Consider the following 27,814-nt stretch of genomic DNA (forward strand, 5'->3'; position numbering starts at 1 on the left):
TTCCTCTACCAGCCCTCCCCGCGTCCCTCTACTGCGCATGGCACGCTGCGTACCTCCCTCCCTCCCAGCAACCGGCCTGGCGGCAGCGCGGCCTTAAACCAAGGAGGCGGAGCTGAGACTGGGCCGGGACTGCTTGCTAACTCCAGGACCAGGTACCGGGCTGGCGGGGGCCGCCTGGTGCGCTCCGGGGATCAGTTCCTCCTCGCCCTGACGCCGATTCCATCTCCTCAGGGGCGGGCCTTCATCATAGCGGCCACCCTTCGCCTCCCTCGTCCTCCGCGGGCCCCCTTTACACACGAATCCTTCTCGATTCCCACAATGAGGGGCTGTAGCCCGAGAAGAGAATAGGCTTGGGCCTGGCCCGGAGACACCGCAGCGGAGTTGCCGGGCGGAAGAGTCGAGCGCCTGCTTTCTCTCTCCCCTTACCCCACTGATTTACAGGTGGGAAACCTGGGGCCCAGGTGACAGTTTGTCCTGATGTAGCAAAGAGGAGGCATATTCTCTCCCCGCACCCCATTTGCGCCTCCCTCGTCCACATCTTTTCCCAGGCGGGACAGGCAGCAGTAGGTCAAGCCCTCGTAAGGACAGAGCTCAGGTATCCCCTGAATCAGCCTAAACAGAGCTTCTAATTGTGTGTTTTCCAAAATGCTTAAGTGCCCACAGCACCTTGGGGTGGAGATGCGGGATGGGGGTAGGGAAGTGAGCGCGAGGGAGGGGAGTGGTTAAATAAAATTGTTCAAGTTTTCAGGAAATGGGGAACCAACTTTTCTGCCCAGCCTTCTGCTAAGGTATCCTACTATATTCGAATTTAACTTCATCCCAAAGAGGAGAAGACGTGCCAATTGATCCTTTTCTTACTGTAACATGTGTTGGGGTAGAACCGAATTCCAGTATGTTTTTGTGGCATTAAGACAGTTTTTCATTGACTGATCTATGCTTTTCTTTAGAGATCCCCAACATTGTTTCTTATCCCTGAAAGTTGAAGAAACCAAATCTTTTCTGATTATCTGCCTCAAGCCTATTCGGCCGTAAGATAAAGTGTTGAATTGGTTAAATCTGTTGCCCTTTAACTAGATTTCTTAAAGGTGTTGTGACCCAAATGCAGTGTTTATAGTTGTAATCCCAGACATGGAAGAAGTTTAGAAAACCAGTGACAAAAATAGGGGAAAAAGGAAAATTGATAAAGTAAATAAATTTTCCTTTCTATACCATTTAGCATCTGGTCAGTGTTGTCAAATCAGATGATGCCTTTTCAGTCATTACATCTTTACACTCAGTCTTGAGGCTTCTCCCTAAGCTTCTCTGTTATCACTTACAGCTTCTGGAGCACAGGCTTTGGAATAGACCTGATCAGTCCTCTATTACTTGCCTGTGTAACTTCGGTTATTGGTTGTTGTTGTTTTTTTTATTTTAATTTTTTGGCCATGTCATACAGCATGTGGGATCTTAGTTCCCCACCAGGGATTGAACCTGCTCCTCCTGCAGTGAAAGCAGGGAGTCTTAACCCCTGGACTGTGAAGGAAGTCCCATGTCTGTGTAATTTGGGCATTTAACCTGAGTCCTAATTTCCTCATCTGTAAAACTAGGATCAATAATAACTTATTGTGAGCTGATCTCCATGAAGCATTTAACACAGATGCTGGCACATGCTAAGTTCACCATAAGTGTCTGCTGCTTTGATTATTTTCACTATTATTAATTTAACAGACACAAGAGTGTCCATATTAAGTGTTGGTCACAGTAGCTCCTGGGAATGCAACAGTAAACAAGATGCATTCCCTGCCTTTACAGACTCTAGTGACGGAAAATGATAAATAGGCCGTTGAGAGAGTGGTATGTATAAGGATTGAATACAGAGGCCAAGCATCTAACCTGGGTTGGGTGGGGCAGTCTGGTAGGACTTCCTGTAGCAACAGGACAGGCAAAAGATGAATAGATTGGGAAAGTGTAAGTGGTCCACGAGGGGAAGCAGGATCTTTAAAGTTTTTCCTTTGGTTTCCATTTCCTACCTGCCTTAGAAGTTGCGCTCAGTTGTACCCAACTGTTTGTGACCCCCATGGACTGTAGCCCACCAGGCTCCTCTGTCCGTGGAATTTTCCAGGCAAGAATACTGGATCGGGTTGCTGTTTCCTGCTGCAGGGGATCTTCCCAACCCAGGAATCAAATCCTTGTCTCTTTCGTGTCCTGCATTGGCAGGCGGATTCTTTACTATTGCGCCATCTGGGAAGTCCATTGCCTTTGATGCTCCATGTCCTAAATATGAACTTATCCCAAGGCTTACTTCCCAGCTTTCTGCTTTTCTCTCAGCATTTTCTTCTAAAGTGAATTTCTGTCACTCGTACAGCTTCAGAGCCATCTCTAACCCCTCTTTTAAGCATCAGCCTTACTTTTCTAACTAAATGCTATTTCCACTTGGGATATATAACTTTTCTTAAGTGCAGCATAACTTAAAAACTCAAACTCATCTTTCCACCAAAATAACTTCCATCTCTGACTTTTCCTACTTTGTCTTTGACACACTACTCTTTGCAGTTACTCAGGCACAAAAAAAAAAGTCATCAGAGTTGTTCACAGGTAAAACAGGTTCCCTGATAAGGTAGTGAGTTTTCAAGCAGAGACTTGATATATATCCAGGTGTTTATAAAGCTGTTCTTCCAAAGAGTGGAGGATAGACTCAATGACTTATGGTGTCCTTACTAACTTATTTTTCTTTCTCCTTATCCATCTGTTTTTTTAATTGGAGGATGATTGCTTTACAATGTTGTGTTGGTTTCTGCCTTACAACAACACGAATTAGTCATAACTATATATATGTATCCCCTTCCTCTAGAGCCTCCTTCCCACCCATCCACATCTATTTCTCAATATTCTTTCTGCCACAGGCTCGTATCACCACAGATGTGGCCCAGAATAATTGTATTCCCTCTTTTTCTTTTTTTCATTATACTGGATTCTAACTAACATTCCTTTCTCTAGGTTCTTTTTACCTCCCTCCTCTCACATCTCTTAGCAGATTACACAACCCCTCACAACCTTCAGTTCAGTCGCTCAGTTGTGTCCAACTCTTTGCAACCCCATGGACTGCAGCACGCCAGCTTCCCTGTCCATCACCACCAACTCCCGAAGCTTGCTCAAACTCATGTCCATCGAGTTGGTGATGCCATCCAACCATCTCATCCTCTGTCATCCCCTTCTCCTCCCAGCTGAGACACCAGGGAAGCCCCTCACAACCCTAGCCCACCTGAAAAAAAGAATGGAAATGTGGCCGATTTTTTCCTAGATTCTTCAAAAGCATATCTGAGTATTTATTTTAGTCATTTTACTTTGAAAATCAGCTTTGTTCAGATATAATTTACCTGTAACAAAATACACCTATATCAAGTGTACAGTTTGTTGAGTTTTGACAAGTACACTTACATAACCACCATGCAATAAAGATACAGAACTTTTCCATCACCCTGAAAAGTTCTTGTGTGTCTCTTTGAAGTTGGTCCCTTATCTCACTACTGGGTCCAGGCAACCAAGACTTGCTTTCTGTCGTGCTTTTGCTTTTTCTAGGATTTTATGTGAATGGAAACAGTATGAAGATTTGTGTCTGACTTTTTCCCTTAACCTGAAATTGTTGCCTGTATCAGCAGTTTGTCCCTTTTTATCGCTGAGTAGCATTACATTGGTGTCTGTTCAGTTCAGTCGCTCAGTTGTGTATGATTCTTTGCAACCCCATGGACTGCAGCATGCCAGGCCTCCCTGTCAATCACCAACTCCCAGAGTTTACCCAAACTCATGTCCATTGAGTTGGTGATGCCATCCAACCATCTCATCCTCTGTCGTCCCCTTCTCTTCCCTCCTTCGATCTTTCCCAGCATCAGGGTCTTTTCAAATGAGTCAGCTCTTCCCATCAGGTGGCCAAAGTATTGGAATTTCAGCTTCAACATCAGTCCTCCCAGTGAACACTCAGGACTGATCTCCTTTAGGATGGACTGGTTGGATCTCCTTGCAGTCCAAGGGACTCTCAAGAGTCTTCTCCAACACCACAGTTCAAAAGCATCAATTCTTTGGTGCTCAGCTTTCCTTATAGTCCAATTCTCATGTCCGTACATGACTACTGGAAAAACCATAGCCTTGACTAGATGGACCTTTGTTGGCAAAGTAATGTCTCTGCTTTTTAATATGCTGTCTAGGTTGGTCATAACTTTCCTTCCAAGGAGTAAGCGTCTTTTCATGTCATGACTGCAGTCACCATCTGCAGTGATTTTGGAGCCCCCAAAAATAAAGTCTGACACTGTTTCCCCATCTATTTGCCATGAAGTGATGGGACTGGATGCCATGATCTTAGTTTTCTGAATATTGAGCTTTAAGCCAGATTTTTCTCTCTCCTCTTTAACTTTCATCAGGAGGCTCTTTAGTTCTTCACTTTCTGCCATAAGGGTGGTGTCATCTGCATATCTGAGGTTATTGATATTTCTCTCAGCAATCTTGATTCCAGCTGTGCTTCATCCAGCCCAGCATTTTGCATGATGTACTCTGCATATAAGTTAAATAAGCAGGGTGACAATATACAGCCTTGACGTACTCCTTTTTCTATGTGGAACCAGTCTGTTGCTCCATGTCCAGTTCTAACTGTTGCTTCCTGACCTGTACCACGTTTTTAAAACCTATTTACTAGTTGGTAGATGCCTGAATTGTTTTTGACTTGGGGCTATTTTGAATAATGCTTTTATGAACATTCATATACAAGTTAATGAGAAGATATGTTTTCATTTCTCTTGAGTAGATGACCTAGAGCAGAATTATTGAGTCATAAGAAGCTATTAATCTATTTTCCAGAGGGGCCGTAGTTGTTTGCATTCCCACCAGCAGTGTATGAGAGTTCCAGCTGGTTGATGTCCTTGTCAACACTTAGTATTGTCAGTCTTTATGTTTAGCCATTTTGATGGGTGTTTAATGGTATCTCATTGTGGCTTTGTGTTTATTTCCCTGATGACAAGTAATGTTGAACATCATTTCATGTGCTTAGTGGCTGCTCCTTTATCTTCTCTTCAGATCTGTTGTTGCCATTGTTTAAACTGGGTTATCTTATTGTTGAGTATAGAAATTCTTTATATATTCTGTATATAAAGTCCTTTGTAGATACACACACACACAAGCACGCACGCACACATGCACAGAGTATGTTTTCTCCCAGTCTTTTCAGTTTCTTAGTGGTGTCTTTCTAAGGCAGACATTTTACATTTTGATAAAGATTAATTTGTCATATTTTTCTTTTATGTTTCATGCTCTTGATGTTCTATTTTTGAATCTCTACTTATCCCAAGATCATGAAGATTTTCTCCTCTCTTTTCTTTAGTAGTTCTAACTTTTTCTTTAGTTCTATGATCCATTTCAAGTTAATTTTTGTGTGCAGTATAAGGTCAGCATTGAGGTTCATTTTTTTCTATATAAATATCAAGTTGTATACAGACTGTTTTTCCCCATAAAATTACTTTGGTCATTCTCTTGAAAAGTAATTGACCATATATGTATGGGTCTATTTCTAGGTTCTCTGTTCTGTTTCATTGACCCATATATCTATCCTTAGACCAAAGTACACCATCTTGATTATTTTAGCAATAAAGTAAGTCTGGAGTTCAGGTAATAAAAGTCTTCTGACTTTCTTTTTCAAAATTATTTTGGCTATTTTAGGTCCCTCATATTTCCATGTAAATTTTAGCCTGAGCTTATCAATTTCTTTTGAAAGTCTGCTGGGATTTTGATAAGCATTGCACTGAATCTGTAGGTCAATTTGGAGAGAATTGACATCTTAATAATATTGAGTCTTCCAATTTAGGAACATGGCATATCCTTTATCTAGATAATCTTTAATCTGTCTTAGCAGTGTTTTATCATTTTACAGGTCTTACTCATAGTTTATTAAAATTATTCCTAATCATTTTATGTTTTCATTGGTTTATTGATGGTATTTTTAACATTTCATTTTCTGATTGGTTGTTGCTATATATAGAAATACAACTGGGTTTTATAATTGATCTTTATAAATTAATTTTCTTAAGTATAATGATTTTTTCTGTAGAAAACTTAGGTTTCTACATAGGGCTTCCCTGACAGCTCAGTTAGTAAAGAATCTGCCTGCAATGCACGAGACCCCGGTTCAGTTCCTGGGTTAGGAAGATCCTTGGGAGAAGGGATAGGCCACCCACCCCAGTATTCTTGGGCTTCCCTTGTGGCTCAGGTGGTAAGGAATCCGCCTGCAATGCAGGAGACCTGGCTTGGGAAGATCCCCTGGAGAAGGGAAAGGCTACCCACTCCAGTATTCTGGCCTGGAGAATTCCATGAACTGTACAGTCAGTGGGGTCGCAAAGAGTTGGACATGACTGAGCGGCTTCCACTAGATTTCTATGTATACAGTCTTGTTATTTATGAATAAAGAATTTTACATCTTTTTTTCCCATCTGTATGCCTTTTATTTCTTCTTGCCTTTTTGCATTGGCCAAGACCACTAGTACAGTGATGAAGTGATAACGTTTTTGCTTTATTTCTGTCCTTAGAGGAAACTCATTCATTCTTCTTACTATTAATAGATGTTAGCTATAAATTTTTTATGTGTATCTTTTACCAAGTTGACTTGGTAAATCCCATTTCTATCCTATTCCTTTTTGACTATTCCTAGTTGACTAAGAGTTTTTTTTTTTTTTTAACTTGTGGCTTAGTGTTGAATTTTGTTAGATGGTTTTTCTCCATCTATTGAAATGATTGTAATTTTACTTGTTTACTCAGTTAATAAGATAAAATTACATCATTTTAAAAAATTCCTTAAAATTGGTTGGTCTTTATTTGCAAGCAGCTTCAAAAACAGTTTTGTGTATGTTGATTCATTTTTTAATGTTAAACTGATCTTTTATTCCTGAACTAAACCCTCCTTGGTCATGATGTATTATCTTTTAGCCATTCTAGATATAAATTCTTAACTATAAATAGCAAACATAGAACAAAATCAGGATGATATGAAAAAACATACATTTGAGAAGTGGCAAAAGGTCTTGGGAATGGGTAACAAAAATATAAAACTTAGCAAAAAGGTTGGAAAATAAAGTTTGAAGAAGTTTCCTGGAAAGTAGAAAGTTGTAAAGTAGGAGTGAAATATAACTTTAGTGGATAATCCTAGAAGTACACCTTTAACTATTAGAATTTATGTTGCTATTTCTTGCTACAAAACTAATATTCCCCAGAATTGGAAGACCCACATTTCCACATTAAAAAGGCTGAATACTTTGTAGCTAGTCTAGATTATAGCCAGAGGATGGAGGACCTCAGGAAGGCAGTCTCCAGGGAAAAATTGCAATGAATGAGTTTGAGTGTATGGAAAAATACATTGATAAGACTAATAGAAATGTTGACGTATTTGGGAAAAGTTAATAACTACATGGAAAAACAAGCAAGTGAAAAAATGAGGCAGTTATTAACTCTGCTGGGGGTGGGGTGGGAGAAAGAGTGTATAAGACAAAAGACATAGTCATTTCTAACTGTTTGCCTCTGCTAAGAACCAAGTCCTTGGGCTTCCCAGGTGGCACTAGGGGTAAATAACCTGCCTGCCAACGCAGGAGACATAAGAGACTCCTTATGTGTTCGATCCCTGGGTCACGAAGATCCCCTGGAGGAGAGCGTGGCAACCCATTCCAGTATACTTGCCTGGAGAATCCCATGGGCAGAGGAGCCTGGCCAGCTACAGTCCGTGGGGTCACAAAGAGTTGGACACAACCGAAGCAACTTAGCATGCAAGAACCATGTTGGTGTACTCAGTAATGTAAATTTGGACCATGGTTTTAACCAAAAATTATGTCAGAACTATGTTGGGAGAATGAAGGCAGGAAAGTAGGGTGCAGTTGATGTAGGAGAGCCTAGTTTTCTCCTACCATGGTGGGAAGTTAGTAGATAAATGTCTAAAATGGGTAAGTCATCACATGTAAACAACATGTAAAAACGATGATTAAAAAGAAGGGTAAACAACCAAAAGAATTAAAGGTAATTGCTTCTACAAAGGGGTCAAGATAAATTAAAATTTTTTTTTTAAAACCTATAACAAACTTCACTTTCCTTACAGAGAAGCAGTATTTCGGAATGTATTTGGCCATAGTACATCCAGGTTTATTGTCACTGAAAGTTTCTCTAAAATGTCTTTATAGTCTAGCAATTTGTAGGTTTAGTTCAGTGCTTTTAACGGTAGACTCAGTAAGTTTTTGTTAACAAATATTTCTACAAAAGCGGACTTAACTAACAACTTGTGTCTATTTTCCTTTTAGGTTTAAATTTTTGAAATTGAAGTAGGTCTACACGTTAGGAACTCATGTCTTTTCTTGTAAGTAAACCAGAGCGAATTAGGGTGAGTGTTTCTCTTCTGCCTTTACTATTTTTTATTTTCTGAAAAGCAGTGTGTTTTAGCAGATATTGTAGACTTTTTTTTTTCCAATGTGATGCTCAGAATCATATAGAAGGGAGAGATGTAGAAAGTTCAGCAGGTATTGCAGCCTCCACTGCAAAGAACAGAACTTGCAGGTACACGCTGACCAGAGACACAGAATATCATATTGCCCACCAGCTTGTCTGATAAGAAACAAGGTGGCTTATTTTATGAGTATCAGTCACACATTAAATGAGTTGCTGGCCCTTTTCATTGTAGATATGCACCCACTAATGATCTGCCTGTTTCCTGCGCGTTTTCAGTGAGTTTGTGGGTTTTAAAAATCAGCATCAAATTGTAATCATTGGAACACTTTTTTGAGCCCAGGCCATCAGCAGTAAAAGCAGAGTCCTAACCACTGGACTGCCAGGGAACTGCCATCATAGGTTTTAACTGAGGACTCTTTGAAAAATTTTATTACACCTGAGAACTTCACTAGCTAAAATGACCTCAGGAACAAATACTGGGTTTAGCTTCCATGATTTCGTAGAAGACTGTCTTATTTATTATCAAGTATTTAAATCCAGTAGTAGTCATTTTAAAACTCGTTAACAGTGTATATGTAATATGAGACATTGTGAATAGACCACCTTCTTTTGTGGCTTATGGAATCTCAGCTCCTTGACCAGGGATTGCACCTGGGCCATAGCAGTAAAAGCCTGGAATCCTAACCACTAGGCCACCAGGGAATTACCTGAATATACCACTTTCTTTAAATATTAAGGTGTAAATTATATTTTGTGGTACAGTGCATATGAATATTTTATATCAAGTTTTTTTTTAGGGTGTTGCTTTTTTACTTGGAAAAAATTGATACAGAGAAGGATAGAGAATGATGGTATAGTTTCAATTCATAGTCCTTATTATGCAACTTTTTTTTTTGCAACTTATTTCTGAATGTTCCTTATCTTTTTCTTCTGTTTATATGGATAAGAATAATTTATATTGGAAAGAATCAACTTTGCTATTAAGAGGGAAAAAAATCCAGAATCCAGAATCCTGAACTCTACCCAGTGGAAAGAATACCCTCAAGCCAGTGGGCTTCCCGGGTGGCACTAGTGGTAAAGGTTTTCACCTGCCAGCGCAGGAGATGTGGGTTCGATTCCTGGGTGGGGAAGATCCCCTGGAGAAGGAACTGGCAACCCATTCCAGTATTCTTTCCTGGAGAACTCCATGGATGGAGGACCCTGCCGGACTACACTACAGTCCATGGGGTTGCAAAGTCAGATGCAGCTGGGCACACACACAGGAAGCCACTGACTTCCTATTGTAAACTCTGAATGTTGATTCAAAGTGATACCAACCCTTAAGTGAAATGCAGCCTTGTTCCCATTGTTTTTATGTATGAGCTGCTTTTCGCTCTCAACCTGATTCAGGTGAAACCAGACCTCTGATTAGTATGATGGAAACCCATACTTGTTTGAAATAGGCCAGTTATATAAACCATAGATCAGTCATGCTAGTTCAGTCCTTGTAATCTTGGTAGGAAATTTAAATGTTGATGATGTCTTTAGAACCCCTACTGGATGAAAGAATATGTAGATGGCTGATTCCTTTTACAAACTACTAGGGGCTTGTGACGGAGAAGGCAATGGCACCCCACTCCAGTACTCTTGCCTGGAAAATCCCATGGACAGAGGAGCCTGGTGGGCTGCAGTCCATGGGGTCGCTAAGAGTCGGACACGACTGAGCGACTTCATTTCACTTTTCACTTTCATGAATTGGAGAAGGCAATGGCAACCCACTCCAGTGTTCTTGCCTGGAGAATCCCAAGGACAGGGGGGCCTGGTGGGCTGCCATCTATGGGGTCGCACAGAGTCGGACACGACTGAAGCAACTTAGCAGCAGCAGCAACAGCAGCAGGGGCTTGTGAAAACCTGTTTCATCCCTGTTTTCTGTGCTGTGAATTCATCATATTTTTTTCAAATTGGCAATAATGACCCAAAGCATGTATAGTAGACAGCCATGGACTGACTAAGATGCATCCCAAAGGCAGTTTTATATACAGGAAGGACAAAAACAGTTCTCATTATTAGGGCCAGTACTACTTGTCATCTGTCAGATTTAAGAAATGCTCACCAAATTAGACAAAGAAGAATAGAGCAAGGAATTAATCTATTGTTTTTGGTCGATTTAAATCCCAGTTTCTTTTCAAAACTTTTCCTTAGTAATGTAGCCTAACTGTACTACATGATTCAGTTTTCATAGTTGTATTTTTGTCTTTCTAATGGCTGATTGCTAATTTTTTGTGGCTTGGAAGAAGTACTAATTCTCTCTGGGGTTTTCCTCTTTAGCGGTGGGTCTCGGAAAAGTTCATTGTTGAGGGCTTAAGAGATTTGGAACTATTTGGAGGTAAGTACAGTATGGCTTTTAGCCATCAGTTCAGGATAAATATCGCTACCCTTTTCTTAATTAAAATCAATTTATAGACATTAGTAATTCCAAGGGAAAGTTGTTATATTTATTTGATTACAGCTGTTATATTTATTTGGCTCTTTTTTTGAATCCATGGTTTCCCCCAAATTTGAGGGCTAATCTGGCAGTTAGTTGTCCTTGGCCTGTCTTGATTGTTAAAAAGCCAGTATTTACTTAAAAGCACACGTGTTTCTTCTAAGTATTTGTCAAATTGAAATACTTAAAGGGAAAAAAATAGGTGTTTAAAAGCCTCTAGCCTTGAAGATTTAAAAAATAAAATTATGATCAGGACAGAGGTAGCAGTGATATAAAAGTTATGGTTTTACTGATGAATCTAGTTGACTCATCTTTTCATGAGACTTCAAAGAGACTAAAGAAAAAAAATCTGTGAGCACAAAGGCACTAACTTCCTATTGTAAATTCTAAATGTTGATTCAAAGTAAAGTAGATTTGCAATTTGGAGGTTTAATAGACCCAACCCCTTCCCTTTGGCTATTTTCAAATTGAGCTGTTTTGGGAACTGTGATCTTAACTGAAGGCAAGGAAAATTCCTTTTCTATAAAAATAGTAGTAATAAAGCCCCATTCTTGGTGTCTGAACACCACAGATACTCACTGTAGCTCCTATAAAGAAATGGCTTATCAGATTGAGTATATTGGTTACTGATCCAAAATACCCTGAAAGGCTTGAGTAATTGAAGACTCAAACACGTTAGTTACCAGGTGGTACCTATCAATTTATTTTCCCTAATGCCACTCAGAAAACTTGTGGAGTTGAATTATTCATGAACTTTGTCGAAGGGCTGTGTAAAAGACAAATGAGAGTTTAGGAAAACAAGTTATTTTTGTTTTGATTATAAAGAATAAAAATAATTACACAATACAGTCAAGGCTTATGGAACAGAAATACTATATCTGCTCCCATACTCATTGTCTTCCCATCACTAATGGTAACACGATGGTTTAAAAGTAAACACTGGCATTGATGAAAATTGAGTTGGAAGTCCAGTTTACATTAGTTTAAAATATTCTGGTTATGTGAATTAGATGATTTCGGTGTCTTGAGTGTAGGATTTCTGGGTGTCTTTTGATAATTGCCAATCTCTGATCTGAGGAGGATGAAGAAATTGTTCTGTATATCGTTTACAGCTTAATGAAGTGTATATTCGGGTTGATACAGCTTGGGATTTGCCTTCTATGAAGACTGGGTTTCATTTCCTTTCACCTGTTCACCTGGCTTCTTATCTTTGACTATAAGAAGCCTGTCTTAAGCAACCACTCCTGCCATTTGTATAACAGGAAACTGATCCATGGCACACACACACAAATCTTATTTTGATAAATTGAGGCTAATTTACCCTGCAGATATTTTGGAGATGTGTAATCATTCCAGTCCTTTATAGTTAGAATCTTTACTTCGATTATTTTTCAGAATGGAGAAAATAAAAAGCACAGATACTGAAGTTGTCCTCTTTTGGAGCAGAAAGTTATTTAAGCTGTCCTTTGCTTTATTCATGTTCACCAGGTGTAGCAGAGGGCCCAAAAGCCCTTGCTTTATTTTCATTCAGAACAGAATGTATCTGACTGAAGAATCAAATTCAGTAATAGTCCCACAAACACAGGTTGCTGTATTAAAACTTCTTTTGTCTTTTTTTTTGGCAAGTCTATTTTTTATTTCCTGTACTCCCTGGGAAATCACCAACAATGTCTATAATTTTATAATGAATTTTTATAAAAGTGTAAGACTCTGAAACCAGCCTATTGAAAGTAATATTGCGTGCTGATGGAAAGTAATTGTATAACAGAAACTATAGCAGTTGAGTTGTACTCAGTAAATACCCGTAGAATAAGAGTCTTGCCAAGTTTTGAAGAGCCATAGATTCATGTTTAAAACCCCATGTATCTGCAGCATTTTTACTGTGAATCTCTGTGTGTGTTTATATGTAGCACTGCAGGCAGTTTTTGCTATAATGACTTAAGTGGTTTCTATTAATAAATGTAGTCCTAAGTGCAGTGATTGCTGTTTTAAATGTGGGTGTGTCTTCTGCCAAAAACACAAAATGCCAACAACCCATTTCTCTACTCCAGAGCAGCCTCCGGGTGACGCTCGGAGAAAAGTAAGTGATTTCCTAGGCTGTTGCACCGTGGCTGTTGCATGGAGTTGACTTGTGGAGCTCTGTTTGGTTTTTTGGTTGGCTTATCATTTTACATTTCTGCTCGTCTGTCCTTGAGTTTTATTTGCAATATCATTCTTCTTGTGGGGACTCAGGTTTCACCCCGGAGAGATTCTGATGTGTACTTTGAAAACTGAAAAAACATCTCAGGCACTCTTTCTCTCTCCTCCCTCTCCTAGCTCTCCCAGTCACCTGGCCGCCCTCTCCAAAAAAAAAAGAGAGAACGTTTCAACAGTCTAACGTGGTTATCTTGCAGTGACTGGTGGTACTATATTTTCTGTCCTTAGTCAATTAATAATAGATTTCAGTCCACAAAGAGAATATAGATCTTTGTCTAGATTATAAGGCAGGACTTCAAATCTACTTTAAAAACAAAACCCCAGATTTTAATGTACAAAACAGAAAATGTATTCTTTTATTGGCAGAAGTTTTAAGAATCCTGCCTCACTTCTGACTCTTCTACTTTATTTTACCAACGGGAATAACAGCAGCAAACCAAGCTGTTTCTGATACGGTGAATCAGTGTCTTATGCAGAGAGAATCAGAGCGCTTTTCTCCATAGACCTCTTCCTCTTTTCCAATGACGACCTTCATGCCTTTTGCAGGCAGCCCCAAGGTGGGTGAAAGATAATGCTGCTGACTAGGAGTTTATTTTTTTTAGGAGTTTATCTTTGAGTGAAGCTTGCTTGGCAGTGCCTGTCTATCAGATCCAAATATTTTCCAGTCAGGAGACCAAAAACGTGCCCTATACGAACTGTTGGGTGTTCTTAGAGTCCAGTGCCAGTTGTATATAGTTTTATGTTTCCCCAGCTGCTGATTTTATACCAAAAGTCATCCTGTGTGAAACCTGTGGGAAGTTGAATGTACTTATTTGTTGGGCATTTCTTAGATAACGTCTTTGTGTGCTTTATTGCATTTTGTTTTATATTCTTTAAACAAAGTTATTTAATGGTCATTTCTCAATATCAGTAGCTTATGTATTTTTCAAATGCTTCAGAATGAACAAAATACTTTTCACCATGGGGGAAACTAAGAAAAGACTTTGATAGAATAAGTTTCTTTGTCTAGGCAATTTGAGAGTACACATCACACTAATAAAACTACGCCATGCTATGTTTAAAGAGAATGGACTTCATATCTCATCCTTTTCATCTGAATTTTGACCTTGTCTAAATCTGAAACAGTATAATGGACTAACCTGTGTTTCTTGGGGGAAAATCAGACCAAACTTCTTCCTTTGAAAATATTATTGCCTTTGTTTTCCTAAATAAAGATCAGTTTCTCTCTGAGTTCAGACCGTGGAACATCCACAACGCAGAAAGCCTCCATTTTGGGGTCATTTCCAGGGAGCTGGGGACAGAATGGTAGAGGGGCCAAGCGATCAGCACGTTCATTTCATAAAATTCCAAACTGCCCGGTGAACTCATTCGTATTCCCAGTTACCTAAAGAATTTCATTTTCTAAAACACCTTAAAGTAATTTTCTGTAGTCCACAAAGACAGTTGAAATACTACGTTTGTCAAGTTACAAGCTAATCATACCAGTACTTAAATGAATCATTCCTTACCTAAGCTCAACAGAAGTATGGCTTTAGTGCATAGATAGTATGTCTTATATGCACTCTTGGCAAGAGACGCGGAGATGGGTAGTTTTAAGAAAAAGTATCCCATCTGTAGTTTTTCCAAAGGGAATTATTTAAAATGCGTGTAAAAAAAATTTATCTCAGGACTCAGCTGTCTTTCACAGTCCTCTTTTTCAAATTAGAGAAACATAAGGCATTTTGCCTAGAGATCAGAGGAGAGACCTTAAAACACAGTCGTTCTGGATTTGTTCTCATCGGGGCCAATTGTTGGCTGCTAATAACACAGTACTTTCTCACATGCAGGTGTCAGATTCTGATCTGCAAAGTTCCCCTGGTAACAGAGGAGCTAGGGAGTGTGTTGTAGGAGGGCTGGCATTCACAGTCTAGGTCTGTATGTTGAACTGTCTCCAATGGAACGGGCTGGTACGTTTGCTTCTCCTCTTCAACCCATGGGAATAACAAGGTCATGGGCAGAAAACCTCCTGAGTTCAAATGTTGGCTTAAATTTTCTTTTTTTTTCCTTTTTTTGGCTACACCGTACCAGGGAAGTCCCATAAATGATTCTTTTTTAAGTAGATGCCAGTATGGTTGTATGCATCGGGGAATACATCAGTGAAGAGACAGACAGGCCCTGTCCCCACAGAGCTTATATTCTAGCATGGGAGACCAGACAGTAGACAAAATAAACTGCGGTGATCACGGCAAAGAAAATCCCGGTGATCCCAGTGGGGAAAAGAAGCGAGATGACATCATAAAGTGACTGGGCGCCTGCTTGCCTTTGACTAGAATAGATGAGTTGCAGCCTCGGAGCTGAGGAGGAAGCATCAGTGAGAAGATGGGGAGGGCAGGGAAGGAGCAGGTCAGGAGTGATCCAGACAAAGGCACAGCTGGCGCGCGTTCGCTGCGACCACTTCTCTCGGGGGTCAGGTGCAGCGAGTCTGCGCGGTGAGGCAGCAGCCGAGTCAGGTGGATCCTCGGAGGCCAGAGTAGGGGCTGGGTCTGAAAGCACCCCCTTGGATTTTCTGTTAACTGGCGACCCTGATTTTCCTGAGGGTAGATTGATACTTGAGAAAACAGCAAAGCAGGGTGAGAATATGTGTAGCAGGTTTCAGGTTCAAGGTTATGATGGCTGTCTCCTCGATGAGCGCATCCTGCCGCTGAGATTCTCCACAGCTGGGGGTCGCCACCTTGGAGCTCTTCTTGGCTTAGGCTTTTTGCTCAGATCGCTACTCCATTTTGTTCCTTGATGGTCTGAATCTCTCTCAGCTGCTGGAGGCACCTGGCATGTAGTAACCAGTATCTGGTCTGAAGATGAGACTTTGAAGAAGCTGCAGTGGCTGGCTGTTAAGTGATCCTGGAATCTGTTTTCAGAGCATCTGAAAGCACAGCTACGTGCAAAAACCAAAAGCAAACCAACCTTAACCGTGGATCAAGCTCTATTTAGGAGTCTCTGTTTTCTCCCTTTTCTCTGTTCCACCTTCTTTGTGGAACAGGAGAACGACCAAAAAGTAGACAGCAGGCAAGGGAGGAGAATACATGTTTACTGAATACCCGTGATCCACCAAGCAGCGCTGCGCTCGGTACATGTTTCATCTCGTCCCGTTGTCACAGCAACTCCAGCTCCGTGAAGTGGGGATTATTCCACTGATGAGATAACGGAGATCCCAGGGGTCAGAGGGACTTGCCCAGGGTCGAGGCACGAGTGACAGACGGAGTTCAAGTTCAGCCTCTCCCTGGCCCCTAAGCCTTGAGTCTTAGCATTATCCCGTATGTTTTGCTTCAGATAGTCTTTCCCGAATTATCTTCCCCCAGATTTAACAGATGTAAGACACACAAGGCATCTTTGAGAAATATGTTAGGTTAAACAGTGTTAGTTTTTGTTAAACTACAGAACTTCTCAAAGCCTTTAACATGCGTGCACCCCTTGTGATTGTCCACGAGGAGGAGTGTGCTGCGTGTTGTAACTTAACTGGATGTGTAGACTGTTTTTTATGCATTAACTGCCAGGATCAGTGTTCCATGGGGCCTACTTTGGGGAAATCAAAAAGTGGTAGAAGAATGGACAAGAGACAGAGGCATTTTCACTCTGGAGAAAATCCACATGTCCAATAAATACATGAAAAGATGCTCAACTTCATTAGCAATCGGAAATGTAAATCAAACCCACAAAGAGATTGGCAAAAATTAAGTCCAAATACACCAAGTATTGAGGAAAAGCTGGGTTGACAAGAGCAAGAGTATTGCTGGCGAGAGTGTAAACTGATATAACCTTTTTAGAAACCAATTTGGCATTTTTTTCTCCTAAAGTCAAATGTTCATATACTCTGTGACCTCCAGTTCTACTTCTCAGTATAAGCTTTAGCGTAACTCCTGCATGTATGTGTCAAGGGACCCATTCGAGTGTGTTTTTAGTAGCATAGTTCATAATAGCAACCCTAAAAGCCTATCAGCATTGGAAGGATAGACGGAAGTTGTTCATAAGGTGAATATTACACAGTGTGGCTAAATACAACAATATAGGTGAATCTCAGACATAAAAAGTCGATTAAATGAAGACTACAGTTTGCTGACAAGGCTCAACTTTGCTCGACTGGGTTCCCCTTAGTGTAAGCGCTGCTGGAGACAAAACCCCATTTGGTTTCTTGCACCACCAGCAGCATCAGTTGGTTTGAAAGCAGATGTGTTTCAAACGTCAGGGACCCCCCACAAGGCGATACCAGAACATTGCTCAGCTCACACACTCCGCTGGCTCATGCTGAGCCAAGAGCCTCTGAGTCTTCGAAGACCTTTTCCTAACCAGAGGGCAGGTTTATGAACTCAGCCTATGAAATACGAGCTGGTCTAAGAGTCTTCATTTCAGTTAGACACACATCTGAAGAAAAGAGGATCCAAGAGAAAAGTACTGATAGTCCCTAAATAATACAGATAAAGTTAGATCTGGAAGAAGGACACTGAGCCTATTGAACTGAAGGAAGAGCGACTGGCCTGCCGTTTACTTTTTTGGGCATTTCCCATCAGGACCTCGCCTGTGATGCCCGCATCCTAAGTGGCTGAGACCCAGCTTCATCTGCAGCTGAAGTGCACGGGGAGTGGGTCCCTTCTGCTGCCTGGGATGAGGGCCGAGACCCGATGGCTCTGTTCCCTGCCTGCAGCCCCATGTGTTAGCTGTTTTCTAGCTTCCCTTGGAAATGTCAGGGAATGACTGGTCTGGCCTCTTTTTTTTTTTTTAATTTAATTAATTTATTTTGCTGTATGGGGTCTTAGTTGTGGCATGCAAATTCTTAGTTGTGGCCTGTGGGATCTAGTTCCCTGACTAGGGATTGAACCTGGGTCCCCTGTATTGGGAGCTCGGAGTCTTAGCCACTGGACTGCCAGGGAAATCCCTTGGCTGGCCTCTTGGTTTGCTCAAGAGGGAGACTCTTATGGCCAATAGTGAGATTCAACATTTGATCTTTGGGAATTATTTTCATCAGGATCTTAAAAATAGGACCCTAATGCAGCTGGAAATCCAAGAGAACGCCCTACCCACCCATTTCCCTTCTCTTTTCTAAATATGCCTTTCTCCGGACATCTTTCCCAGGTAAGAATTTCAGAGCTTTTAGCTATGAGCCAGCTAAAGCCACAGCTTTTAGCTATGAGATGAGCCAGTTGTTGGGAAGGACAAGCAAATCAACTGTCAGCTCCGCCTGACCCTCACCCCATCCACATTTGTAGTTAGCCCTCACACGTACTCTGAATATTAGTGCCAGTGGCGGCACTGAACTGGTGAGATTTTACTTTACCTTTCTCATCAAACAGTGCTGGAACTGCTCCAGAGTCCAGATTTGAGTGTTTAGATGCTAGTCTCCTCATGGGTCTGAATTACCGTCTTCCCCATTCCCACCCCTGCCCCCAAGTTTCTCTGACTAACCTGTTTTTCTTTTCCTTTAGACCAATGAGGCGAGCTCAGAGTCGATAGCATCCTTCTCTAAGCCGGAGATCATGAGTAGCTTCCTGCCAGAGGGCGGGTGTTACGAGCTGCTCACCGTTATAGGTAATGTCCAAGACTGTCGCGCTCCAGGGGACCGCAGTGGTCTTTTCAGCATCCTCAGATGAATGTGTGCCAGAAGCTGTCAGTCAGTTATCAGGATATGTGGTGACAAAACTGGCTTTTTGGGGAGGGTCTTCTGTGGTTTTCTTCTTCGAGGTATGGAGAAAGAGATCAATCACGTTTTCAGGAGAGGAGCTCTTTTTCAGTTTTTTTCTGCACACTCCTGGTGTCCTGGGCCATCATCAGTTAGGATAGGTGTCTGAGAAGGAACTGATGGAAGAAGAAAAAATCAAGACATAACAGAAGTGAAAGTTTTAACCTGAATTTTCTTTTAAAATCAAGTCTTTTTTTAAAATTGGGGAATAGTTGATTTCCAGTGTTGTGTTAATGTCAGGTATGCAGCAAAGCGTTTCAGTTACTCATATACATATATTCATTCTAAAATCAAGTCTCTTTAAAGAAGATGAAAGCTGGTGTTGCTCTTGTCCCTGTTTACGGCCTCCTTCTCTTTTAGGCAAAGGATTCGAGGACCTGATGACAGTGAATCTAGCAAGGTACAAACCAACAGGGGAGTATGTGACGGTGCGAAGGATTAACCTCGAGGCTTGCTCCAACGAGATGGTGACGTTCTTACAGGTAATCAGAAGGGATTGTGACACTTGGAGGGTGGGCTCTTAGTCCCAGCAGTAATTCCAAGGCATGTTTACATCTGTCTTCTGAAATAGCTGGCAGGAAACGAAGGTAACCAAGCCAAGAAGTTAAGGAAGCTCCCAGTGAAGAATCTTGGATGTTTGGTATTAAGGATTCTGCAGCACTGCTCAGCCCGATGTATATTTCCCTCTTCTCTAGAGACTCTTTGTGGCTCATGTATTCATGTATCTGTTACTCAGCGAGGCTAAGTAACTCGCCCCTGGTCACACACACACTAGTAAGTGACAAGCTCCACACTCAGACAGTCTCTTTTCTGGTGCAGGGAGGAGGGCCTGAGTCCGTGTATTTTAAGTACAGTTGGTTGGGCCCCTTCCCCTTCTTCAGTTACAGCGTTTTTCTGAATTCAGCTCCTCTGAAGGTGCTCTAATACCAGTTCATATGTTCAGAGTAGTTTTGTGGGTCTCAGGGTGGGACAGAAAGTCAATCCTAGCTCAGTTATTTGGAAAAAACATACCTGAGTTTGTTCGAGAGTGCACTGGGCTCTGATTCTTTTCTTCATTCTGTAGAGCTGTGGACAGGCTAGAAGGGGCTGGCTGTTTGGCCTTGGCTCATTTCCCGGAGGCCAGGACCCTGGAGTTTCTGCAGTTCTTTTGTGCAATTTTTTTTCACATCTTTTGTCCAAATTTACTTTAGAATTCCATCAGTCTTACGCTTTCTGTAGCTGCTGCTGAGGAGAGGAGCTCTCAACCTGAGGTCGCTGGAGAAATCTCTTCTCATGTTTAGTAGTTCTTAACGCGCTCTTTCCACATTTCCGTTTCTAACAACGCTTTCCTTTGTAATAGGAAAACATTTTTTGTTGTTGTTGTTTTCTTGTCTTAAAGAGGAGTTGTGTGCCTTGGCCCTTGAGGGTGAGCTAAGCTTTTAACTTCCCAAGTCTTCAGTCTGCAGCTTGTTTTCACGTCTCCAAGGTAGTGCACTGCCCCCTCTGCTGTCTCAGTGGTCGCCCTGGCGGTGGGGATGGTTCTCAGGCCCTTTAGGACTGGCTGGCAGAGCCGGAGTTAGGCAGAAGCTGGTGGAGCAGGGCTGACTTCCCTGCAGAGACAGCAGAGCCCGGCTCCTCTCTCCCCAGTCCCGGCCGCTCCCGGGACTCTCGGTCCCCATAGTGTTCACGCTGCCACTGTCACGTTGTGCCTTCTCCTCGGGGACCCTTGGTTCTTTTTTTTTTAATATTTATTTGGCCGCACCAGGTCTTAGTTGCAGCATGCAGCCTCTTTCAGTTGCAGCATGAGAACTGTAAGTTGCGACATGTGCGATTGCGTTCCCTGACCAGGGATCGAACCCGGGCCCCTGGCGTTGCAGTGTGGAGTCTGAGCCACAGGACCACCAGGGCAGTCGCTGCCCCCTGGTTCTGACTGCAGCTCACCAATGCTTACAGGGGGAGCTCCACGTGTCTAAACTCTTCAGCCACCCCAACATCCTACCCTACGGAGCCACCTTCATTGCGGACAACGAGCTGTGGGTCGTCACGTCGTTCATGGCATACGGTGAGTGGGCAGGGGGTCCTGGCGGAGAGGGGTTCTGTGTGCTCTGCCAGCAGCTCGCTCATGCGCCGCCGCCCTTCCCTGTCCCCTTGGCCCTCTTCCTCAGGCTCGGCCAAGGACCTCATCTGCACGCACTTCATGGACGGCATGAGCGAGCTGGCCATCGCTTACATCCTGCAGGGGGCGCTCAAGGCCTTGGACTACATCCACCACATGGGCTACGTGCACAGGTGCTTGCTTTCGCAGGCCTCTCACCCTTTCCACAGCGGTGTCTGGGGTCGTGAGCCCTCAAAGGAACGGTTGAAGGTTGAAGTCAGTGAAGCCAGAGGTTAAATCGAGGCGCGAGTCCTGCTCTTGCCTCTGCTGGGGGCGCGGAGCATTTGCCCTGTCCGTGCGAAGGTGCTGACTTTCTCTTTACCGAGCAGCTTTTTCCTGAGGACTGTTTGAGGGGACTGACTATCCAACGTGGGCCTGAGCACCCCTGCTGGGATGTGCTCCCCGGAGTCAGCCCTCAGCTGGGAGGCTCAGGCAAAGACAGATTGCTCAGTAGATGGTGTTGGGGAGAAGCAGTTCAGGGTAGGGAAGATGGTACAACCAGGACCTCTCCCTAATTCCATGTGCAGAGGAGTAGTTCAGTTGTTTGCAAGGCCTGAATGCAAGCTCTAGGCTTACATAGAAGGAAATGCAAGGAAATATTTTTGTGACCCAAGGCACACCATAACTTCTAAATGTTTTACACACACGAAACAAGGCCAAAAAAAAAAAATTGATTTGATTTGATTATATCAAGATTAAAGCTTTCTTTCCAATACAGGGCACCAGAGACAAAGTTAAGAAAGGAGTTAGAGTGTGGAAGCTGTTCATTTTGTCCAAAACCGATTTTGTGAATCCGTAAGAAAAAGATAGCAAAGCAATAGAAAAATGAGCAAAGGATATGAAGTTTATACAAGGGAAAACCCAAAAGACTAATAATGGTCATATGAATACTCTAGAGAGGCTTTGCAGGTGGCGCAGTGGTAAAGAACCCGCCTGCCAATGCAGGAGACCTAAGAGACTCAGGTTTGGTCCCTGAGTCGGGAAGATCCCCAGGAGTAGGAAATGGCACCCTACTCCAGTATTCTTGCCTGGGAAATCCTATGGACAGAGGAGCCTGCCGGGCTACAGCCCATGGGGTCACAAAGAGTCACACATGACTCAGCAAGAATTAGAAAATCAAATAAAAACAAGGTTATGTCACTTTATGCCCATGGGGGGCCTGGCAGGGATTCAGAGGCTGGGTGAGGACCAGTGCGGTGAGGAGGTGGGCCGCCCATCCACATGGTAGAAGGTGGCCCCACACAGCCAGTCAGCGTCACCCAGACCCGGGGCCGTCGGCGCTGCCTCTGGGTGCACACCCCGAAGAAGCCCGCCCACAGGCACCTCAGGGGGTGTGTGCGTGGACATCTGTGTTCATATTCGTGCTGATTAGAGTCAGCATGAGTGCCCTTTCCTAGAAGAATGGGTTAGTAAATGTCAGACCCCACTCCAGAGTGCAGGTGGCAATTAGAAGCAACAGTGAGGTGTATACCGTTGGCAACACCGTGGAGTTCAGAAACATAACCCTGAAACATGGGCTGCCTAACACAGTACCATTAGGTCAAAACAAAAAATGCGTGCGAAACAGCAGTACACTTTATGAGAACACCTACAGACGGAAAGTACAGATTAAAGAGGAAGACACTAGAGGAAGCAGTGGTCTGTGAGCATAAAAGAGAACTTGAACAAAACATAAATAAGTTTTAAAACCTTGTAATGTGTAAATGGGGTCATGATGTTTTTTCTCTTTCCATATGTTTGAAATTTTTCACAAAAATACATGTTCAGGTATATATAATATGTATGTATATGTGTACTCACATATTATATGTATATATATGTTGTTTAGTGGCTAAGTCACGTCCGACTCTTTTGCAATCCCATGGACTGTAACCCACCAGGCTCTTCTGTCCATGGGATTTCCCAGATAAGAATACTGGAGTGGGTTGCCATTTCCTTCTCCAGGGGATCTTCCTGACCCAGGGATCAAACCTGAGTCTCCTACTTGGCAGGCGGATTCTTTAACACTGAGCCACCAGGAAAGCAATAATCTGTATGTATGTGTATAATACACACCCCAGGGGAGAGAGCTGACTGGGTCTAGTGTGTGAAGACAAAGGTTTGTGCTGTGAGGGCCTCCTCTGCCGCCTGGTGACACACACCCCCCGCCCACCAGGAGCGTCAAAGCCAGCCACGTTCTGATCTCCGCCGATGGGAAGGTCTACCTTTCGGGTTTACGCAGCAACCTCAGCATGATCAGCCACGGGCAGCGGCAGCGTGTGGTCCATGACTTCCCCAAGTACAGTATCAAGGTTCTGCCCTGGCTCAGCCCGGAGGTCCTCCAGCAGGTCGGTGCCCTGGATCTCAGGAGCCCCTGCCCCCACCGACTTGTGATACCACCCCCCAAGGAGGCCTTCAGGAAGTTCTAGGGATGGGGGGCGCCCTCTGCTTCTGAGCGGAGTCGGGGGTTCTTGGAGAGAGGGCTCCCCTGTTGGCCGGTAGACCTGCGAGGCCCCTTGCAGCACAGGTATGCTGTGTCCCTGGCAGGTGATGTCATTACCCCTGGCGGGTCCTGAGCTTCACTGAGACTCCCTTCAGAGATGCTCCCATCTTATGGGAAGAGAGAGCGCCAGATTCTCGAGCATTTGGCGCTCTCTGCATCCCTGCGCTAAGCGGGGCACTCCCCCCTGCTCCCACACAGCCTTAGCCAGACACTCTTTAGTTCTAAAATAGCAGCAACTCCTCAGTGTACAGGTGAGGGAAGCCTCGCAGCTCGTACCAGTTTGGGGAGTTTCTGCTCCACCTGCTTTGTCTAAGAACAACGACCAAGGCTCCAGTGGAGTGACCTGTGGCTCTTCTCTCTTCATATAGAATCTCCAGGGTTACGATGCCAAGTCTGACATCTACAGTGTGGGAATCACAGCCTGTGAGCTGGCCAATGGCCACGTCCCCTTTAAAGACATGCCTGCCACCCAGGTGAGCCTGCAGCTAGGGATCTCCTTCTGTCCTCCTTTCCTGTCTGCCTCCCACAAACGCTTGTTGAGGACCTCACACTCTGGACACCAGCCCAAGATGCTAGGATGAACACCCCAGGCCTTTCCTCCAAGAGCCCCAGTGTGTGTGTGGGGGGTATAGTTGTGTGACTGTTCACTTGTGTCTGTGATAATTGCTGTGGAAATGGAGCCTGGGAGGTGGGGGTCACAGAAGTAAGCACTGCTCATGATCACAGGCCAGGAGCCCACATACCAGGTGTCTATTTTTACTTTTAAACTGACATTTCCCCCGCTCCACCCAATTTTTGGCTGTACCACATGGCATGTAGGATCTTAGTTCCCCAGCCAGGGATTGAACCCATGCCCCCTGCAGTAGAAGTGTGGTCTTAACCAACTGGACTGCCAGGAAAGTCCCTGAGAAAATTTCCAAGTTTATAAAATGTTTGGTTTTTTTACTTTGATCAGTATACCTGAAAGCTATTGTTGTTCTTCAGATACTAAGTCATGTCCAGCTCTTTGCAACCCCATGGACTGCCACACGCCAGGCTTCCCTGTCCTCCACTGTCTTCCGGAGTTTGCTCAAGTTCATGTCCATTGAGTTGGTGATGCTGTAGAAGGCCGACTTCTAATTTAGAATTAGACTTCTCAGGTTCAGTGCTACCACTTTCCAGTCAATACCTTTGCAACCTCCAGCCTCCTTCTGTTCATGCTCCCTCCGCTTTTTTTAACTTACTTATTTTTAGTTGGAGGATAATTGCTTTACAACAGTGTGTTGGTTTCTGCCGTACATCAGCATGAATCAGTCGGTGAACACATGTCCCCTCCTTCTTGAACCTCCCTCCCACCTCCCACCCTGTTCACGCCCCTTTGAACTGCCTGCTGCCCTTGGCTTCTTGGCACACATGCAGCCAGGAGTCGGCATTGTCTCCCTTGGAGCTGGACTCAGGGAAGAGACTTATCCAGATCTTGCCAAGTCCAGGAAGTGGACTTGGGTTCTTTGGGCAAGGATTACCTGGGGCCAAAGTTCCTGGAGCATGATCTCGACCTGGGAGGAGGCGGTGGGGGCCGGAGGGGGTGGGTTGTGCCCGTTGAGTAAGCCTCTCCTTGAACCCACAGATGCCCTGCCCCGTGGCGACACGGGCGGCTGGAGAGGGGCCAGAGGGCAGCTCTAGAGGAGGGAACCCGGGGCGGCTTCAGAGAGGGGACACTTGAGACTTGAAGGCAAATAGGAATTAACTAGGTGAAGAATGGGAGCTTCCAGCGGAAGGAAACTTTTTGGCAGAGGGAACAGCCTGTGACAGACCCAGTCAGGAAAGCACAGAACCTGAGGACAGGAGGTGGTCGTATGGCTGAAGTGTGAGTGCTGCTGCGGGGCTGCCAGGCGGTGTGGCTGGAGAAGGAAGCCCAGGCAGGTCACGAGGGCCTTTGTGGGCCAGGCCAGCATGTCCCCTTCCTGTCCTAGGACATGTGGAAAACTGTCAACGGCTTCTGAGCACAGGAGTAATAGCATCAGATGTGTGTTTCAGAAAAGGGAGTCTTGCAGATGGAGGAGCTCTGGTGGACTAGACAAGAGGGTGTGGATGTCTGTCTAGGTACAGAGTCGAGAAAATCAGAGTAAGACAGCGACAGGCCTTTTCCCACTTCTGTCTTTGCTGCCCCAGAATACACTCATGTGTTTGGGGAAAAGTGGACTTGGGAAGGAATTCTAGTCCTTCCGGGGGCCTCTCCAGCCCGGGCCTGGCTCTGTCCTCCCCAGATGCTGCTGGAGAAGCTGAACGGCACAGTGCCCTGCCTGCTGGACACCAGCACCATCCCCGCCGAGGAGCTGACCATGAGCACCTCGCGCTCCGTGGCCAACTCAGGCCTGAGCGAGAGCCTGGCCCCCAGCACCCCCAGGACCTCCAACGGCGACTCGCCCTCCCACCCCTACCACCGCACCTTCTCGCCCCACTTCCACCACTTTGTGGAGCAATGCCTTCAGCGCAGCCCGGACATGAGGTGCACCTGCGGGGCTTGGGGTGGGCCTTGCGGGGAACCCGGGGCTGGGGCGGGGATTGGGGAGGACGCACCTGTCCCAGAGAGGTCTGGGTTCCCCGGAGGAGTCCGAAGTCCCCACAGTGGGAGCAGGTGGCACAGGGTTTGCCAGGAAGCCAGCTGGGTCACTCTGGCTATTGTTTCTTGAGCCGAGGGAAGGAGAGGGGCACTTGAGGGTAAGGCAGCAGCAGCAGGATTCTGGAAATGGCACAGGGGTGATGCTGGCCTCTTCTCCTTCCTCTGCAGACCAAGCGCCAGCACCCTCCTGAACCATTCTTTCTTCAAGCAGGTACAGTAGCCTTCCCTGGGCCCCCTGCTGGTGGTTTTCCTTGCTTGTGGCTCCAGCCACCCTCAGTCCTCTTAGTTTTGGATCTTTAGATATTATCTCCTCCTCCCTGGTGGAGGCTCAAATGGTAAAGAATCTGCCTGCAGTGTGGGAGACCCGGGTTCAGTCCTTGGGTCGGAAGATCCCCTGGAGAAGGGGATTCTTGCCTGGAGAATTCCACAGACAGAGAAGCCTTGCAGGCTACAGTCCAGGGGTGGCAAAAGAGTCAGACATGACTGCATGACTAACACTTTTAACTTTCTCGATGGGTCAGAGACATGACCATGTTTCCCAAGTCCATTAAAGGCGCTGCTCCTTCCTCTCCCCTCAGAGACTCCTGCCTCTAGCAGCCTGCCTGTCCCTGACCCATGGTCCCTTGCCCCACCATGTCCTGAGGCTGGAAGCAACAGGATCCACCCGCAACTCTCTCCCCAGATCAAGCGACGTGCCTCAGAAGCTCTGCCCGAGTTACTCCGACCTGTCACCCCCATCACCACTTTTGAAGGCAGACAGTCTCAGGATCACAGTGGGATCTTTGGCCTGGTAACAAACCTGGAAGAGCTGGAGGTGGACGACTGGGAGTTCTGAGTCTCTAAAGAAGGTGCCTGTTCTCCATCCTGGGCTGCGTGCACCTCTGGGACCCTTCCCGAGGGCTAGCCACATTCCCACCCTCCTGGGGGCGGATGGGGCAGAAAGGACATTTCCACCAGGAGAGCTGGCTGCTTAGGGACTGGAAAAGCAATTCTTGGAGAGAAACTTGACTGCTTCAAGGCTTTTGAGACATGAGGGAACCCCAACACCCAGGGATTGGGAGGGGCCGGAAATCTAACATTCCCTGTCCTGTGAGCTCAGGCGGCCTGACCTCTGCAGAAGGAAGAGCCACTGTCCTGGCCTGGCCGTGGGGGTTGTGAAGTCCAAGCCCATGGTTATATTTGCCTGGGGAGCTGTGGCTTCCCATGCTGGCTCTCCCATCAGCCTAGTTCCTTTCTTCTCCCCTAGTCTCAGATCCTATAGGTCCATGGAGGGACCCCGCCCCATTCCCCCAGGCCTCTCCCTAATAAGTGAAGGACAGGGTATTTTTTTCTCTTTAAGCACTAGATTAAGGCTTGGGTGGTCCTTTTACTCGGCCCCTGACACCTCACTTTGGTTCATCTGGGTAGCTCCTTCCTTTCCCACCAGGAGTCCATCTAACTGACCTCTGCTGGCTGCCTTGGTGCTGCCCAGCCTAAGGGGCTTAAGTTCTTATGCCATGTTAGTTTCATTGCCAGAACAAATTAAAAAGTTCCAGAGAATCCACTGGAGAGTGACATCGTTGTGCGTTGGCCATGCAGGCTCGGACACAGGTCATCCCGCCCTGGGTTCTGCCATCTGAGAGCATTTCCATGCATGCCCGTGGAGGCATAGCAGTGGCCTCCTCCACGAGACAGCCTCACAACACACGTTTCCTCTAAAACCCATGATAGATTTGTCTTTATCTGATGTTGGGACCATTTTAGCCTGTAGCCATCAAAACACTTTGGAGCAGGAAGGGTCTGAGTGC

At 44.7% G+C, this 27,814-nt stretch overlaps 1 protein-coding gene and 1 long non-coding RNA gene across 20 annotated transcripts; one reads left to right on the forward strand and one right to left on the reverse strand.

Annotated features, from left to right (window-relative positions):
• On the forward strand, nt 1-27,570 carry STRADA (STE20 related adaptor alpha). 19 transcript variants are annotated; one of them, XM_055575547.1, is made up of 14 exons: nt 5-152; nt 232-441; nt 8,298-8,377; nt 10,750-10,807; nt 12,958-12,986; nt 18,556-18,658; nt 19,170-19,291; nt 20,742-20,850; nt 20,954-21,077; nt 23,099-23,270; nt 23,794-23,898; nt 25,672-25,913; nt 26,196-26,238; nt 26,606-27,570. In XM_055575547.1, exons 3-14 carry the CDS (start codon nt 8,342-8,344, stop codon nt 26,819-26,821), a joined length of 1,359 nt encoding a protein of 452 aa, XP_055431522.1. In that variant the 5' UTR covers nt 5-152; nt 232-441; nt 8,298-8,341; the 3' UTR covers nt 26,822-27,570. The 19 variants fall into 19 exon arrangements, with proteins under 19 accessions (XP_055431526.1, XP_055431532.1, XP_055431537.1 ...); XM_055575551.1 differs by lacking the exon at nt 232-441 and having other exon boundaries at nt 1-152; nt 8,298-8,353; XM_055575548.1 differs by lacking the exon at nt 232-441 and having other exon boundaries at nt 2-152.
• On the reverse strand, nt 13,666-14,764 carry LOC129648849 (uncharacterized). Its single transcript, XR_008712894.1, has 3 exons — nt 14,611-14,764; nt 14,242-14,393; nt 13,666-13,890 (listed from the first exon to the last, which is right to left on the reverse strand). It is a non-coding gene; the product is annotated as an uncharacterized LOC129648849 (long non-coding RNA).
• Nucleotides 27,571-27,814: the final 244 nt, after the last annotated feature.

Source organism: Bubalus kerabau, chromosome 4 (assembly GCF_029407905.1).
Source record: "Bubalus kerabau isolate K-KA32 ecotype Philippines breed swamp buffalo chromosome 4, PCC_UOA_SB_1v2, whole genome shotgun sequence".
NCBI lineage: Eukaryota > Metazoa > Chordata > Mammalia > Artiodactyla > Bovidae > Bubalus > Bubalus kerabau.

Excerpts from the sequence above, each read along its gene's own strand:
- STRADA (XM_055575548.1), top strand. The coding sequence starts at position 8,342 with ATGTCTTTTCTTGTAAGTAAACCAGAGCGAATTAGG. Across the intron at positions 12,987-18,555 it reads CGGGTGACGCTCGGAGAAAA|ACCAATGAGGCGAGCTCAGA; the intron begins GTAAGTGATTTC and ends CTTTTCCTTTAG. Across the intron at positions 21,078-23,098 it reads CACATGGGCTACGTGCACAG|GAGCGTCAAAGCCAGCCACG; the intron begins GTGCTTGCTTTC and ends CCCGCCCACCAG.